The sequence below is a fragment of the Dunckerocampus dactyliophorus genome, chromosome 13 (assembly GCF_027744805.1).
Source record: "Dunckerocampus dactyliophorus isolate RoL2022-P2 chromosome 13, RoL_Ddac_1.1, whole genome shotgun sequence".
Lineage (NCBI taxonomy): Eukaryota > Metazoa > Chordata > Actinopteri > Syngnathiformes > Syngnathidae > Dunckerocampus > Dunckerocampus dactyliophorus.
This window is the reverse complement of record NC_072831.1, coordinates 12,280,798-12,297,146: the sequence shown is the minus strand read 5'-3', so window position 1 is coordinate 12,297,146 and position 16,349 is coordinate 12,280,798. Positions and strand designations below refer to the sequence as shown.

Genomic DNA, 16,349 nt, shown 5'->3' with positions numbered 1-16,349 from the left:
GATTAAACATGCTATGAGTTAACATACAGGCTAGACATTGAAGAACAGTGTGTTTTTAAATGATCGCCAATGCATTAAATGATCCTTGCATAAATAATTAGGAAATTCTGTTATGCATGTGTGCAACACTTCTTCGTCATCTTGTGCAAGAATAAGTCCAGAAGAACAATTCTTTGCTGTTTCTCAGTTTTATTCCAGTTCATCATAGCAACAAGAATACATTTGATTACATTCTAATAATACCATAATGATCTGTATGATTATTACATTGTACTTATACTTATATACTTTATGTGATATTATGTAGTCATATTAAAATGGCACATGCACTGTGTGTACCTGTTAACCCTCCCATTTCCACCTGGAAACTACAGTGTTTTGCCCGTCTTTTCCAGCGCCCTCCCAGTTTAATAGTTTCCCATATTTTAACTTTCATGAAAAAATCCTGTCTGCTCCTGCGGGCAACACTGGCATAATGCGTCCTGTAGCCAGTAGAGGCAGGCCTTCAGAAGAAAAAAAGCCAGATAAAAAAAAAATAACGCGTGTGGTTGCACCACAGTAGGCAGTCTGGTCTTCACACAAACCCCTGGTAGAAGACCAGAATTTCCCTTATTTTTCCTTATTGTCCGGAAAATGTCCCTTAATTTTCTGTAGCGACTGCTCCTCTTTTGCAAAGTGGGAAAACAGCAAAGAAGGGCACAACTATGTCAACAAGTTTGGTTAAGCAATTATCGTGGCCTCCATATACATTTGCCAACAGCTATTCTGGTCCAGTTCCTCCAGCTGTAGACACGCTTGACGGACTTGTTTGTCACAAAGCAACCGCACGCAGCCACTTCCACTTTAGTTGCAGGAAGAGCATATTTCACAAACACTTTTGCAGACATGATTGTGAAACACAAATGTGCGCTTCAGGCGCTGATTCATCACAGGAACCTTTTCATATTTTCGTTAGGCCCTTGCAGCAGTATAAGCCTCCTATGAGTGATCACTTTTTTGAGGTAGGTTCTGTCTATTTGGATCTTTTCTTGAAATACAAAAACTTGAAAAATGTAACAGGGGTTTAATGTGTAGCTGCACCCTCTTATACAACGTAATGCAATGCAATTACCTTCACAATAAGGACATAAACTCACATCAGCTTTCCCTCTGGAGCTGTCGAATCAAGTGGAAGCAAATGCGGTTCAACATGCCCTTAAAAGGTATCTGTCCTCATCGCCTGAGTTGCAGCTCTTTCACATTAGCCTGTCCTGATTTACAGACAGAGAATTCACAAACCCCCCCAAAACAGGCCTCTTGATGCAGCAACTGTTGTTTTACTGACCGTGCACATCAGTTTTTTACACTTATCTTGTGTTGCGGACCATCAGGACACATTGGATGTCTGAGTGGACTCTAAACTGTCTTCTGGGATGATCACAGTCAGAAGATGCGGGTCTCTTTATCAGAGACTGGATGTCAAAAACAGGCTGGATGTTAACCCTCCTCCAATATCAGGCAGCACCTTTAACCAACTCAGGTGAGAACGTGACACTATTCAACATAGTTTTACATTTTTCCCTGAGGTTTTGGCTGTAGACCTTTCATAGAAGCTCATGTCAAAGTTTAGATGAACTGAATGATAGTTGTACCCCATTTATCTGCTTGATGTTCTGTGTTAGTGTATTGTGCTTACTGGTTCTTTGTTATAACGTGACGTGACCCCTTAGGCCAGATAGATGTTTATCTAATTACAAACATTTGCACTTCCTTACAAAAATGTGTATAACCCTCTCATTCCAGAAATGTTTTTTGCTGCAGTATATCTTCTCAAGGGACAATGCTAGAAATTAACCTTGGCTATACTTTTGAGTACTAAGTGTGCAACTTGTCTACCACTGAAAACTACTTAACACACAGCCATTATTGTCTAAACAGCTGGCAACACAAGTTAGTAGCAATATAATTGTGTCTTACCTACAATCAAGCATGGCGCTGGCAGCGGCATGGTCTGAGGCTGCATGAGTGCTGCTAGCACCGGGGATTTGCGATTCATCGAGGGAAACATGAATAAGCAGTGCATGGCTGTTTTCCAACATGATAATGAACCACACCTCCAAGATGACAGGTGGAAGCTGTCAGACCTAAACCCAATTGAGCACTTGTGGGACATCCTCAAGCGGAATGAAGGTTGTTTAACATCCACCATTTCCATTAGTGGAGGAGTGGATGAGGATTCTGGTCAATTCCATGCCCAAGAAGATTAAGGCGGTGCTACATAACAGTGGTGCTCACATGAAATATTCACACTTTGGACCCAGTTTGGACATGTTCACTGTGAGGTGTACTCACTTGCTTTTCCAGACAATAATGGCTTTGTGTTGACTCATGTTCGGTACACAGTAAACCTATACCGCTATACAAGCTGTACACTGTCTACTCTAAGTTTGAAGTTTTATTTCTATAGTATTGTCCCTTGAGAAAATATGAGAAAAGTGTCAAATATAACGGAAAAAATCCAAATCGCATTCGGTGTTTCTGGCAATTGGCCTATAGTCAAACATGACAGAAATGGTTTTGTTTGTAGTAATAGAAGCGTGCAGTGACTCATGACAATATGTGTTTGTGAGAAAATGGGACCATTTTGTACAAACGGGCATTATGGTCATGAAATACAAGAATAAAAATGCAAATAACAGCAGATAACGGGCAAAAAAAGGTCACACAAGCTGCAGTCATGTTTCCATAACCCTAAATTGGTATTTTCTCTACGTGGAAGCCAACAAATGCAGAAATGATGACTTATGCGGCACTGCACTGCACTTTGCATACACAAATTGCATTCAAAAAGTGATAACCATATGCTCATAAATGTGTTCCGGCGCTAGGGGAGCTGACTAAACAGGTGGAAGTCATGTCGGGGGTTCAGAGTTGAGTTTTATGTTGGCATGAGGTACAGCCACAGCGGTTGCGTGTGTTAGGGATTATTGTGCCTGTTGTGAGAACTGTAATTCTAACATGCAACAAAGGCCTGTTGTTCTGTTGTTTAAGTCTGGTGCTTGTGTGGCTCACCAAACATTACATTAACATTACTGACACCTAGTGACCAGTGTAGAATACTACATATCATCACAGTATCTTTGAATGCATCTTCTGAATGCCTTATATTTGTATTTTAGTTCATTTAACCATTTTTATGTTTGAAAATGATTAATTTAGGCAAATGAATACATACACTTTGCTTAAATATGCATGTATTTTGCATGAATGTAAATATAAAAATACATATAATTTAAAAAATAAAATAAAGTAAATGGTAGTTTCAGATTCAGGTTTATAGCCAAGTATGCGTGTATGGTTATATGGTGTGGAATAAATAACTACAAGAGAAAATTACTGATCTAATAATAGGGGTGTCGCAAGATCTCATGTCATAAGATCTCGTGGGATTAAAATGTGACAAGATTTCTCGTTCAGAAAAAAAACTGTCTTGTGGGCACGAGACCTGGGACGATAATAAATAATCAAATTACACAATAAAAGGAAACTGGGCACGGTGGTCTAGTGGTTAGCACGTTGGCCAACACAGTAACAGTCTGGGAGTTCGAATCTCCCCTGGGCATTTCTGTGTGGAGTTTGCATGTTCTCCCCGTGTGCACGTGGGTTTTCTCCGGGTACTCCGGCTTCCTCCCACATTCCAAAAATATGCAGGCGACTCTAAATTGTCCATAGGAATGAATGTGAGTGTGAATGGTTGTTTGTCTATATACTGTATGCCCTGCAATTGGCCAGTCCGGGATGCGCTCCGCCTGTCACCCGAAGTCGGCTGGGATGGGCTCCAGCATGCCCCCGCGACCCTAAAGAGGAAGAAGCGGTATAGAAAATGGATGGATGAAAAGGAACTGGATAATTTTGCTAATGATAATCATCTAAATAGTATACTCCCTAAATGTATGAATTTAATTATTAGTATTTAATGGCAACTGTAATAAATTGGCAAAAATAATGACCACCAAATACTCCATGGTCTGCACTGAGTAAATCCAACAGAGTGTAAGTAGGTAGTATCATAGTATTTTCCTATCTAATCAGGTCGTTTAAATAGCAAACAAAGCATGCAAACAATAAAGGCAAATGACTGTGTTCTATTCGGGCAACGTTATCTGGATGTGTGAGTGTGTGTGCTGACATATAAGGATGAAACCCGCAGCTTGTCTCCTCACAATAAAGTCCCAAAATAATCTCAGCGGACACAGCTGAGACCCCCACGCCGCATGCCTGCTCGCCTGCTTGCCCGACTCAGCGCTCGCTCTTCTGGCTGCGTGTGTGACACCTCCACTGTCACGTCTTACTTAATCATGACTAAATTCAGCTATTCGGAATATTTATTACAGTTTCGTCATGGCGGAAGGAAACGTAATACCGATGATGAGGTAACGTCCAGACTGACAGGAGACAGCAGGAGACTGAATCACGTGACATCAGAGGACGAGTGAGTCTTTTGTTATGAAATGTGTGCATGCGAGATGAACGACGTCCATCAAAATGGCTATTCAAGTGTCTAAATTTGGCCAAATTAAAAAATGCAGCCCCCAATCATTTATAAGCTCACTATCTCTGCCAACAAGGTTATATTTTGTTATTTTTTGTGCCTTTGTTAGCTTCATAGCCATTTGAGTGCCACTTCCGGTTTACAGTTATTACACAGTGATCGGGTTGTGTTATTATTGTTGTTTGCATGCTTACATTAATATATTAATAAATAACAAATAAATAACGCAAAAATAAAATATAGTTAATAAAATATATATTTTAAAAACATTTCTTCCAATAATATAATATATAACACAATACAATACAATATACTGTATAATAATATAACAATATATTTGCAGCTGTGCAATAAGGCCTATCAGGCTGTAAACTGCTTGTGTAGGATGGTAATAGCTGAAAGGAGAAAAGGGAAACTGTATGTCAAGTTTTTTTCTAAAACATTTATTCAAACATGAAGTCCCATTGCCACATACTTGTACAGTGTCCTGTTTTGGACATAAAATAACATTTAGTTACAAAATTACAAATCCAACACAACAACAATACAGAATACAAGCTAGAATTAATATGAAAGTGCCAAGCAGGTAACGGTACAAGTAATTCATGGTGCGATCCGTACTTTCGTGTTTGGACTACAGTTTCGGTATGTAATTTTGTGTGTAAAAAGAACATCTTTTTGTCATCCCTAAATTCTGTCTTTATTATTATTTATATTACTATAATCTAAATCAAGGGTGGGCAAACTGCGGCCCGCCAAGTGTCTTAACCCAGCCCACTGGGCATTTCCAAATTCCTTTTTTTTTTTTAAACCTTTCAAATTGAAAGTGTAGCCGGCGACATGTCTTGCAGTGCTATTGTGCTTGAGTCATCGAATTAGTCAGATGCAATCTGTAGCTTGTACAAAAAAACGACCCAAACAACACAGCACTTCAACACACACTACGCACAAAATAACCTACCTACTGCATATATTCATGCCGCAAGGCATGCTGGGTAGCTTGTGGTACTTTTTCTCCCAACATTTTGCCGTGTTTGTTGTTTTTTTTTTGCTTGATTGCAAAATATGTTGAGGGAGTCATCAGAGAAGTAAACAAAGAGTTAACATACTCTTGATATCCAGTGTTTTATTGTTCATAGTTCATATTGTTGTTGCCGCTGGACTACCCAGCATGCCTTGTGGGCATTTGGAAAGAACAGTTTTAAGTTACGTGTTATGTTTAGCGCTTAGTTGTTGTTTATCACCCACGTACAGGAGTAGTAGTTGATTTATTTGATGTGTTAACTTGCTGTGGATGTGTTGTGTTTTTGTTTCGTTGCGCCGTGGGCAAGTATGTCGTTCTGTTTGACGACCATCTTTGTAATGACTGGCAGCCAGTCCAGGGTGTACCCCGCTTCTTGTCTGAAGTCAGCTGGGATAGGCTCCAGCTTACCTGTGACCCTAATGAGGACAAGCCGTATAGAAAATCAATAGATGGGATCAAAACGGAGTGTTTTAGGTCCTGCTGTTGCCTTTTCCAGGGAGAAGGAGCAGAGAATACTTTTTTGCCAAGCTCAGTACGTCTGAAGGAATGCTGAAGGTAATTTCAGGTGCTTCATCTGCAGGAAACAAACCTTTAAGCTGGAACAGAGGCCTGAAAAGAGAAAAGAAATAACTTTAAACATCTCCATAAGATGAATGATCATTTAGATATTTATAACGCTTAATTTCTCCTTGAGGGGAGTGTACTCAATGTTCTTTTGTCCTGTTTATTCCTGTTTTAAATCACTTTAAGTTGTTTCTTTTCCTCCCTTTTCAGGGATGTTGACCCAGTCGTTTCTGTCATCCGAGGAGGTGATGTGGAGGCTGTGAATGAGCTAGTCGCATCTTCTCCTCAGCGGCTGATGAGGGAGAACACAGATGGCTGGATCCCCCTGCATCATGCTGCCTTCAGTGGGCAGCTTGAGTGCCTGAGGACCTTACTCAAAGGTATCGCATGTGTTTTCCCTGTGAAGCACTCGGCTTCATCTTGATCTAATACTTTGAAATAGGTGCATTCGCCTATAAATTGGTTTGTGTAATGTTTCCTGCTCCAGCGCATCCAGGCTCTGCAGACAAGCGCACTCTGCACGAACAGACGGCTTTGCTGCTCGCGGTATCTGGTGAACATTTATCATGTGTGAAGTGTCTTCTGGAGTCTGGAGCTGATCCTGACATCAGCAGCAAGAATAAAGAAACCCCTTTGTACAGAGGTAGAGTGGCTCAATTACTTATTTACACGCAACACGCAATGGGGATTTATACACTGGTCATAATATTATTGATACCTGCACAGTATAATGCAAGGATGTCCGAAGTGGCCATCAGCATATTACGAAAATGAAATGAATTCATTATTAATGAGACATCACACTCATTTGTTAAATGTCACCTATAACACAAAGCTAAGATGTGCATAAAGTTTGCTATCGATCAGATACCAAGTAAATACAGGGCCAATATTGCCGATTCTAATACTGACACGTTTCACTTAAGATTTTTCAAGATCACTGAAAGATTTTGTGATTTTGCCGTTACTTGGTTGATCATGATTATAACCAGAATAAAACACCGGAGAAAGATTTTTAGGAAAATGGAAAAAATAAAATGATCGAGAAACTGATTTAAGAATACTTGATACAACAATATAAGACAATGTGACAATACCAATAAAATAATAAAAATGATTCTCTTTGCTTTCATACAATTGTTTGAGCAATATAAAATCAATAGTACAAAATCACTAAAAAGTAAAAACTAATATTGGCTCTCTTTTTTTCACCCCAAAACCCTTCTGTGTCCCTCAGTTTGTACCCAATATAAGAATATATGAATATAAAAATATCAGCAATGTAACAATATGAACAACACAAAACACACACATATGTATGAAAATAAACAGAAGAGAAATGAACTACTACCCTTGATATTTGGATTGATCCACATATCCCTAATGTTTATGTTTTGTTCAGGCAGTTTAGCATATGTTGGCATACATTGGATTGGTTCTAGCATCTTTAATGTACGTAATATAAATATAAACAGCCAATGCAGCTTTACACCACTGCAAGCTAGAAATAATAAACATATTGTTAAATCAATACCTCTCTGACAGTGTCAATTAAAACTGAGCATTACTATCTAAAGACCTTGTATTGGATTCCATTTGATTGTTTGATGTGTGTTGATTGAAATGCATTACTTTGTGTCTCTCTGTAGCCTGCAGTTTGGACAACGTGGACATGGTGAGCCTCCTTCTCTCCTTCGGGGCTACAGTAAACCAGCGGTGCGGTCAGGGTTGGACAGCCCTCCATGAGGCCGTATCCAGGAGCAACATAGCAATGTGTGACATCCTCATAGAAGCCGGGGCCTCAATCAACCCCTCTAATTCTTACAGCATCACGCCACTCATTGTAGCAGCTCAGCGAGGACGCTCAGAAGCAGCCAGTTACCTCATTGGAAAAGGTAACAATTGCTGGCATATGTGGCATGCTCCTTCTTGGCTTGACAGTATAGTGTGTATACTTTTGTTCACCGTAGGGGCAGACGTAAACATGCGGACGTGCGATGGTGTCACAGCGCTGCATGAGGCCAGCAAAAATGGCCACAAGGACATCGTGGCAGTATTGTTGTCCAAAAATGCAGACGCGAATAAGCCCGCCGACTCAGGATTGTTGGCTCTACATCTAGCAGCTCAACATGGACACCAAGAGTAGGTTCTTTTCAGTGTTGTGTAGGTATGATTGTGACTGAAAACACTTGGAGGTATAATTTGGATATATACAGTATTTATATGAAAAAGTTAGCAGGCAAACAACAGTACTCACTCTTGCTATGTACGTTGAATGTGTCATTGTGAGGGAGTATACTTTACAACTAAAATGAAATGTTAGCTATACATGAGAGGCAGGAATGGAGATCTCTGTTCCTGTCACTTTACCACTTGTTGCTAGGCAGAATTTCATGCAGCACCGTTGCACAATTGCCACCCTAGTGGTGTGCCGTCAGAGCCAGCAAAGCCTTCTGGGTTGGCCTAAACACTATCAGAAGCACTGACCTCCAACTTAAATTCAAGTATTTGTTCCCTCAAAGTTGAACACAACCCATTCCGTCATGCTGGTGGACTTCCAAGCAGTTCTAATTTATAAACTTTTTGTCAAACTTCATGCTTCAAGCAGAAAGAGAAGTTAACTATTCTATAATAAAACTATCCATGCACCCATCCATCCATCCATCCATTTTCTATGCCACTTATCCTCACTAGGGTCGTGGGTATGCTGGAGCCTATTCCAGCTGAATTCGAGCGAGAGGCGGGGTACACCCTGGACTGGTCGCCAGCCAATCACAGGGCACATATAGACAAACAATCATTCACACTCACATTCATACCTATGGACAATTTAGAGCCGCCAATTAACCTAACATGCATGTTTTTGGAATGTGGGAGGAAACCCGGAGAAAACCCACGCACACACGGGGAGAACATGCAAACTCCACACAGAGATGCCCAACGGACATACAAACCCAGATCTTCCTGATCTCCTGACTTTGTGGCCAACATGCTAACCACTCGGCCACCGTGCGGCCCATGATAAAACTAAATAAAAGTAAAATAAATAAAACTCCCAACCCTTTGAAGACAGCTGACAGACACGTAATGGAGAGAGAAGAGGAAGGTGAGCTACAGAGGGATACTGTCATCTGCTGGCATTCGACAGGTATTTCTGGAATTAAGTAAGTTCTTTAGTTGCTCAATGAGTTCAAAATGTTCTGGTGTCTTGCGTCACGTCACACATGACGATGATGTTTCCGGCATATTTTTCCAGAAAATGTAGGTTTAACTTCAAATTTGGGGTGTCCACTGTATTAAGAAGAAAGTAAAACAGTGCCCCTAATGCCACGGAGTGCAACAGTCACACTTTTGCTCACCCCAAATGTCTCAACATTGTTCCTTTGTTTTCAGGATAGTGTCTGTGCTTGCCCCTGTGACGAGCCGCACCAGGATTCGACACAGTTGGATCAGTCCTCTGCACCTGGCAGCTGAACACAACCAGCCCCGAGTAGCAGCTGCGCTCCTCAAGGCAGGTGCAGATGTCAACGCCATGCTGGCCCCCTCTCGTGCTGCGCTCTACGCTGATGGTCGCACGACAGCCCTTTACTTTGCGGTCGCCAGCGGCTGTACAGAGACTGCGGAGCTGCTCTTGAACGCAGGTGCCAGTCTCGACTTGGACCCCATGAGTCCTCTGCTGCTGGCCGTGCATGGAGGCAGCATGGACACTGTGACCCTGTTGCTGCAGAGAGGGGCTGACATCAACGTCAGAATCCCATCTTGGCCCACAACGTTCCCTGCGGTTGTTGCGCTCTGCCTGGACAATCTGCCTCTACTCCAGTGTCTTCTGGTTAATGGCTGTGATGCCCTCTCCTGCTTCACATGCACATATGGCCCAGGCTCCCATCCAGAGCAATCTCACATGAGAACTACTGGCAACATGCTTCACTTACGCCGCTCTGAACCACCACATGAAGTAACACAGGTGCCAGAAAGAAGCAACAGAATTTGTAAGATGCATTCAATGTATGTAACTTCGGTTTTCTCTGTTGCTTTCCTCTTTTTTAGTTTTGTGAATGGATTTCAACATCGCCTATGAGCAAATGTGCCGGACCGATCATAGACTTGCTGCTGGAGCATGTTGCTCATGTTCAGTTGTGCAGCAAACTCACCCAACTGCTAGAGAGCCACCATGAATGGAGAGCTGTAAAGAGGAAGTCAAGTAAGACACACACACCACCTACTTCTCCTACAATAGGTACACGATCTAAAATATATATAACATATAACAACATGTTCATCATTCTAACATTCATTTAATGTTATTTATTTTTACATTCTGTCTGTCTGCTACCATTAACCTATCATGCATATTCTAGACCCATCAGTAGGGGATCAAGTACTTAGGTTTTATTTGTGTGAATATAGAATACTGTTTCTGCAAAAATTCCCCTGTTCAGATACATAATATAGCTATCGTGATGCATCATCAGTGTTTTTTCCTCCAATATATCAATTATCGCATGATCGCTTTAGTACGGGGGTGTCCAAACTTTTCCCCCGGAGGGCCGGATACTGAAAAATGAAGGCTGCAAGGGCCACTTTTTTTAAACCAACACCAATACCAACACCACACATAAACTAACACTTTTTCTGCTAAGAAGTTACACATATTTCAAGAAAAAAACTGCATCTCAGTTTGTGATATATGTGAAAAAGTGTATTATTTTAAATAATCTTCTTAAATGTTCTTTTTGTAATATTATGACTTTATTTTCATAATATTCTGACTTTATTCCCATAACATTATAACTTTTTCCACAGACCTAATGTTCCAAAAATTCAAACTTTATTTTGTTTAGTTTGTTTCTCATAATATTACGACTTTTTTTCTTAACATTTCAACTCTATGCTACTAAAATGACATTATTTTTTTCATAGTATTTAGAGTTTATTCTCGTAAAATTGCAACTTTTTTTCTTGTTAGAATATGACTTTTTCCCTTCTTATTTTTACTTTATTCTGATAAATTATATAATATATGTCATATAAATGATATTATAATTCATTTATAATATAATAAAATAAAATATGTATATTATAAATTATTTAACATAAATGGGAAAATATTTTTATTATATAAATTATATATCGTAATTATGACTTTATTCTCATAATATTTTGACTTTATTCTTGTAACATTGTAACTTTTTCTGCATCCTAATGTTTCAAAAACCACAACTCAATTTGTTGTTTTGTTTGTCTCTTATAATATTCCAACGTTTAAAACAAAATAGTCTTTTTTTCTTTAATATTTCAACTTTTTTTCTACTAAAATGACATTATTTTTCCTCATAATATTAGGACCTTATCCCGATCAAACTTTTTCTCATTAGATTATGTTTTTTCTTAATATTTTGATTTTATTCTTGTAAAGTTACTGCTGATATTCCAATTTTTGCTGTTGTTGTCGTTTTTTTTTTTTTTTTAAGTTTCCTTGTTAAATTTTATTTTTAGAATGTGCTGTGGGCAAATAAAAAAAGCCACGGGCTGCAAATGGCACCCAGGCAGCACTTTGGACACACCTGCTTTGGTGTGTTAACATTGTTATCATTGACAAAATACAGTAGAAAATGACTTAACGTTTGAACCATCATCGGCGATGACGGCAATTTTTTCTGTGTTGCCAGCACAGGCTACCAGTGATGAAAAAGGACAAAGGATGATGATAACCATAGAACTGGAAATACCGTATATATTTTTTTCTTGTTTCATAACCAACCATTTTGAGTGTACAATTTTTACATACACTACATACAGTATATACAACAGTATACACAACATACACAACATACTCACAAAACCACTAGATGAGCATTTTAGTTTAGTTTAAACTTTTTTAGTTTAATTTCATTTTGTAGTAACAGTGGTTACCGTCTCCTTATACTGTACTGTACTTGTATGACAGTTAAGGAATGTTAAAAAGTTACTTAAAACATTAATTTGACACCTAATAAAGGTTAACTGGTTGAAATTAGAACAAGTTGCGCGTCAAGGAAAACGTATCGAGTTGTTTTGGTGGGTCCACTGTATTGCCACCATTTTGTATCATCACTTTGGCTGCAATAACTTCCCCCAGCAGTGGGGCTAAGTGGTGCAGTGACCTTCCACATCCAGCAGATGGAGCTGCTACGTAAGTGAAACATGCTGTATTATTCAGCCAAACATTGTATAGTACAGCCTTGGTGGAGGTCTGCGCTGTACAAATTATTATTTTAACAAGGGCCTCATTTGTGATACAGCTCTTGTGTTGGAGCTAAATAGATCGTTCTCATGGTTATAATAAAGTGGTTTATGGGTAACTTTCTTTCCACTTCATTCATGTTTATGCATGTTTTTTTTATTGTCTCTCCTTAGTGTCACCTCGTTCGCTGCGGCACCTTTGCAGATTAAGTGTTCGCAGCCAAGTGGGCCCACGCAGACTGAGATCCCTCACAAGCTTACCTCTGCCAGGAAGACTGATCAGATACCTCACAGTGACGGACTGATAAGATGACCTCACGTGGCATCTCAGCCATGAAGTACATTTATATTTGTCTGTGTCCTTTTTTAACTACATCTAATATATCTGTAAAGCGCTCTATCTATTTATAAGCTCTTATCATGTGACTTTCTCTCCTTTTAAGATGATTTTTTTTATTTTATTTTAATTTCACAGGAACCCTCGATAAAAATTAACTTAAGCCCACGGGACTTCTTGTGGGAATCGTTTATTTAAGAGATGAAAGCAGCTGTATCAAACATTACTGTGACAAAGACAATCAAATCCACATTTCTTGTCTTTTCATTTGAGATACCTTGAAGAGCCTAAAAGTAGAAACCTGTCAACTTACTGTGTGGCATCAGAGAAACAGAACATGAAGAAGTGCATTTTAGTCCTCTAGAGGTGAGCAAAAAATAGTATTCCATTAAGTGCTTGAGGAAGTGTCTCATTATCGATTGTTGAGATGACAATAATTAGTTGTATTTGTTAAATGAAGCCAAACACGCTGAAGATAGGGGATGGGATAGCGGGCTTGGTGGGTATAGGTTTGACCACAACGTGCGTATGGATCTTCTGCTCTGCTCTCTCAGGCTCGGCCTTGCACCACAGTCCTATAGCAGGATGCGGCACCATGATGTGACCCTGGATGACCTGCTGCTGGTGTTGGTGGTGGAATTGGAAAGGGCAGCAGGCACACACGCTCAAGCCACGATGAGAGGTCCGCTCCAATTTGAGAGCCTCTTTGTAGACCTTTGCGTCCTCATCGTGACCTTTCCTGTGGTCTCTCGTCTCTGTCGATGCTGGGTGACTCATTCTCAGTCCCGACTGGGAGTGCTCCCTCTTGGTCAGTTTGGGTTCCTCCCAGAAAGAGGCTGGCAGTTGGCGTTTCCTCATGGGCACCTGCTCCACAGAACCACCCACAATGTCTGCACTTGTGTGCACAGCACCAACACCCTTTTCGGGAACCTGCAGACCAGTAGCACCCGTGGGCTTGGCACACTGTGCAGATCGAAGCGGGTGACATCTTGGCACCCGGGAGTATTTCTGAGAGAAGCGCTTAAGCTGTTTCTGGAGATACTTCCTGTGGTCCACTGAGCGCCTGCACGGGGCCGACTTATCCAAGGCCGCCTTGATGTCGCTCGATGCTAGGTTTACAAAATTGAGCAAAGTTCTCACCTCGCTGTCTGCATTTGCCATTTTATCCAATACTTTTGTTTTCAGGATGAATCAGTCCATGTTAAATATTGTAGTCCATCATCAAAACCTGCAGGTTGGCAAGGGACAGTCTGTAAATATTCCTTCCAAATGATCATTCATTTTACTTACTAATACAGGGGTTTCTAATGTGTGAGGTTGTGTCAGCTTGACAAAAATAAAGAAAAAACACCGGCTAATTTCATAACTTCTGATTGATTTTTAGTTCCTATGTTGAGAGTAAACAAAATCTGGAAGTCTGAGCAGAAAACACTCCAGAAAATCAGTTTTTCAGGGAGTAAAGCGAGGCCCAGATGTACTATATTCTATGAGAGGAGGCTCACAGCGTCACCCTTTGAAAACCCCTGTAATATTAGGTTAACGTGACTATATAATTCCTTAAAAATGAATTCAAAGGATTTATGATGTATATATTAGCTATATTACAAAATATGACTCACCAGCGGTGTTAGGATGCTCCTCTGCAGCAGTCTCCAGCCTGCATTTGGGGGTACTTGAGCAAGCTGAATGAATATAAACTCCTTGTAGTTTTGGTGCTTCCCTTGAACCAATCAGCGACCTCAGGCCCCTCACAATGGACCCCAATCAGCCTGCGAGCGCCCTGCTATCGAATTCTTCCCCATTGCAAATTGTTGTCATGGAGATGTGAAGAGGAAAAAACAGCATTTACGCCATGCCTTTTGTCATTGAGACTATTTGTTATAGATTGGTCAAAATATGCCCAAGTTGGACTATCAGGCCTGTAGATTGCACTAAATATGTATGCTTTTAACTGAAGTTGCGTTTATTTGTCCAAGAGTGATGTCAGCTGTGGCAAGACGAGAAGAAGGGATGGGGGGGGGAGGGCGGAGTGCGATCTAAAGAGTGCATAACCATGGAAAGGGGCTTGAACGCTGAAGAATCTTGTCTTTCTGTTTGCCCCCTCAATCGAGCCACACAAAGGCTGAATTACTCATTCAAACCCGGCGAGACAAAGGCAAAAAGGAGCCTGGATAGCACTCCTGCATTTGTAGTCAAACATTTAGAGACTTAAATCGAGTCGTCATGAAGGAGAAAGAGTGGGGACAAAGCCCATAGAATTGCCATCAGCAAACATTTTCCTGTGTCATATTATAGGGTCTCCATGGCTCCCTCTGGCCGGCGGACAATAGCACAAGTTTGCACACTCGAATACTGTCACCCTGCCAACGGCAACAACAAGGCCCAACACAGGACAAGAGGAGAAAAGCATTGGACTCTGCGGGGAAGGTGGCCATAGAGGAGGAAAGGGCTACTTGTGAAATGCTAATTGGGCTTCATCCCCTCATTGAAGTGGGGGCTGAGGAGAGAAGGTTTGTGTGCATGTGCGTGTGTGTGTGTGTATGTGTGGAGCACCTCAGGATTGTATTGTTCTTCTAGTGTACACTCTCAATTTTGCATCATAGGATAAATGTCTGGGGACACACCTCTTTATCAATCAATGAATCAATCAGGAGTTCGGATTAGGTACACATGCGCAAGACCCAATACAAGAACTACATCGAAAAGAAAAATCTGCATTTATAAAGATCATTTTTAGTGTCTACAGTAATATTTTGACCCTGTCGTGTCATGAGCTAACCAAAATATTAAGGAGTTGATTTTTCCCTTCACTATTATTATTTTGTGTATGTCAATGCAATGCGCTCCCATACTTTACCATTTTTATTTCACAAAATGTCTATCATCCTGAATAAAGTGCTAAGTCATAAATTTAAAAAGAAGCAAGAACATCTTCTATATGACAGGAGCGCTGGTGTTTTTCATGATTGACTGAAAAACACTAGCCAAAGATCCTCCATATAACAAGGACGCTCTGCTGTTTTTTTTTTTGACCTACTGAAAAAAAAACTAGTCAAAAATCCACTATATGAGAGGACCTCCCTGCTGTTTTAAGGACCTACTGCAAAAATACTTGTCAAAGATCACCTATATGACAGGAGTGCTCTGCTGTTGTTAATGACCTACTGCAAAAGCGTTAGTCAAAGATCCTCTAATAACAAGACCGCCCTGATACTTTTAAGGCTTTACTGTACTGCAAAAACGATAGCTCTTGTGTTTTTAGGAATCTGCGCAAAGATGTTGATCCCTATAAAATATGTATATTGTAAATTATTTAATATAAATGGGAAAATATTTTGTTTAGATAAATTATATATCATAATTAGGACTTTATTCCCATAATTTTTAGACTTTATTCTCATAATATTTTGACTTTATTCTTGTAACATTGTAACTTTTTCTGCATCCTAATTTGGCAAAAATCACAACGATTTGTTGTTTTGTTTGTCTCTTATAATATTCCAACTTTAAAAAATATTTTTTTTTCTTTAGTATTTCAACTTTTTTTCTACTAAAATGACATTTTTTCTCATATTAGGACCTTATTCTGATAAAATGACAACTTTTCCTCATTAGATTACGTTTTTTCTTAATATTTTGATTTTATTCTTGTAAAATTACTGCTGATATTC

The 16,349-nt window shown here is 39.9% G+C and overlaps 2 protein-coding genes across 5 annotated transcripts; one reads left to right on the top strand and one right to left on the bottom strand.

Annotated features, from left to right (window-relative positions):
• The first annotated feature begins 1,255 nt into the window (after window positions 1-1,255).
• LOC129193100 (ankyrin repeat and SOCS box protein 2-like) lies at window positions 1,256-15,571 on the top strand. 4 transcript variants are annotated; one of them, XM_054797744.1, is made up of 9 exons: window positions 1,256-1,519; window positions 4,374-4,471; window positions 6,330-6,499; window positions 6,607-6,762; window positions 7,769-8,014; window positions 8,090-8,261; window positions 9,513-10,083; window positions 10,167-10,320; window positions 12,516-13,455. In XM_054797744.1, exons 3-9 carry the CDS (start codon window positions 6,415-6,417, stop codon window positions 12,644-12,646), a joined length of 1,515 nt encoding a protein of 504 aa, XP_054653719.1. In that variant the 5' UTR covers window positions 1,256-1,519; window positions 4,374-4,471; window positions 6,330-6,414; the 3' UTR covers window positions 12,647-13,455. The 4 variants fall into 4 exon arrangements, with proteins under 4 accessions (XP_054653719.1, XP_054653718.1, XP_054653717.1 ...); XM_054797742.1 differs by lacking the exon at window positions 1,256-1,519 and adding an exon at window positions 14,974-15,571 and having other exon boundaries at window positions 4,144-4,471; window positions 12,516-12,679; XM_054797743.1 differs by lacking the exon at window positions 4,374-4,471.
• LOC129193101 (protein FAM181A-like) lies at window positions 12,853-14,555 on the bottom strand. The gene is made up of 2 exons (XM_054797745.1): window positions 14,298-14,555; window positions 12,853-13,906 (listed from the first exon to the last, which is right to left on the bottom strand). The coding sequence occupies exon 2, from the start codon at window positions 13,837-13,839 to the stop codon at window positions 13,129-13,131; it is 711 nt and encodes a 236-aa protein (XP_054653720.1). The 5' UTR covers window positions 13,840-13,906; window positions 14,298-14,555; the 3' UTR covers window positions 12,853-13,128.
• Window positions 15,572-16,349: the final 778 nt, after the last annotated feature.

What these genes read in the sequence shown, in the direction of transcription:
- LOC129193100 (XM_054797742.1), top strand. Translation starts at nt 4,254, where the DNA reads ATGCCTGCTCGCCTGCTTGCCCGACTCAGCGCTCGCTCTTCTGGCTGC. An exon ending in CCTGAGGACCTTACTCAAAG is followed by an intron (nt 6,500 to 6,606) that starts GTATCGCATGTG and finishes TTCCTGCTCCAG; the next exon opens with CGCATCCAGGCTCTGCAGAC. An exon ending in GCTCAACATGGACACCAAGA is followed by an intron (nt 8,262 to 9,512) that starts GTAGGTTCTTTT and finishes CTTTGTTTTCAG; the next exon opens with GATAGTGTCTGTGCTTGCCC.
- LOC129193101 (XM_054797745.1), bottom strand. Translation starts at nt 13,839, where the DNA reads ATGGCAAATGCAGACAGCGAGGTGAGAACTTTGCTCAATTTTGTAAAC.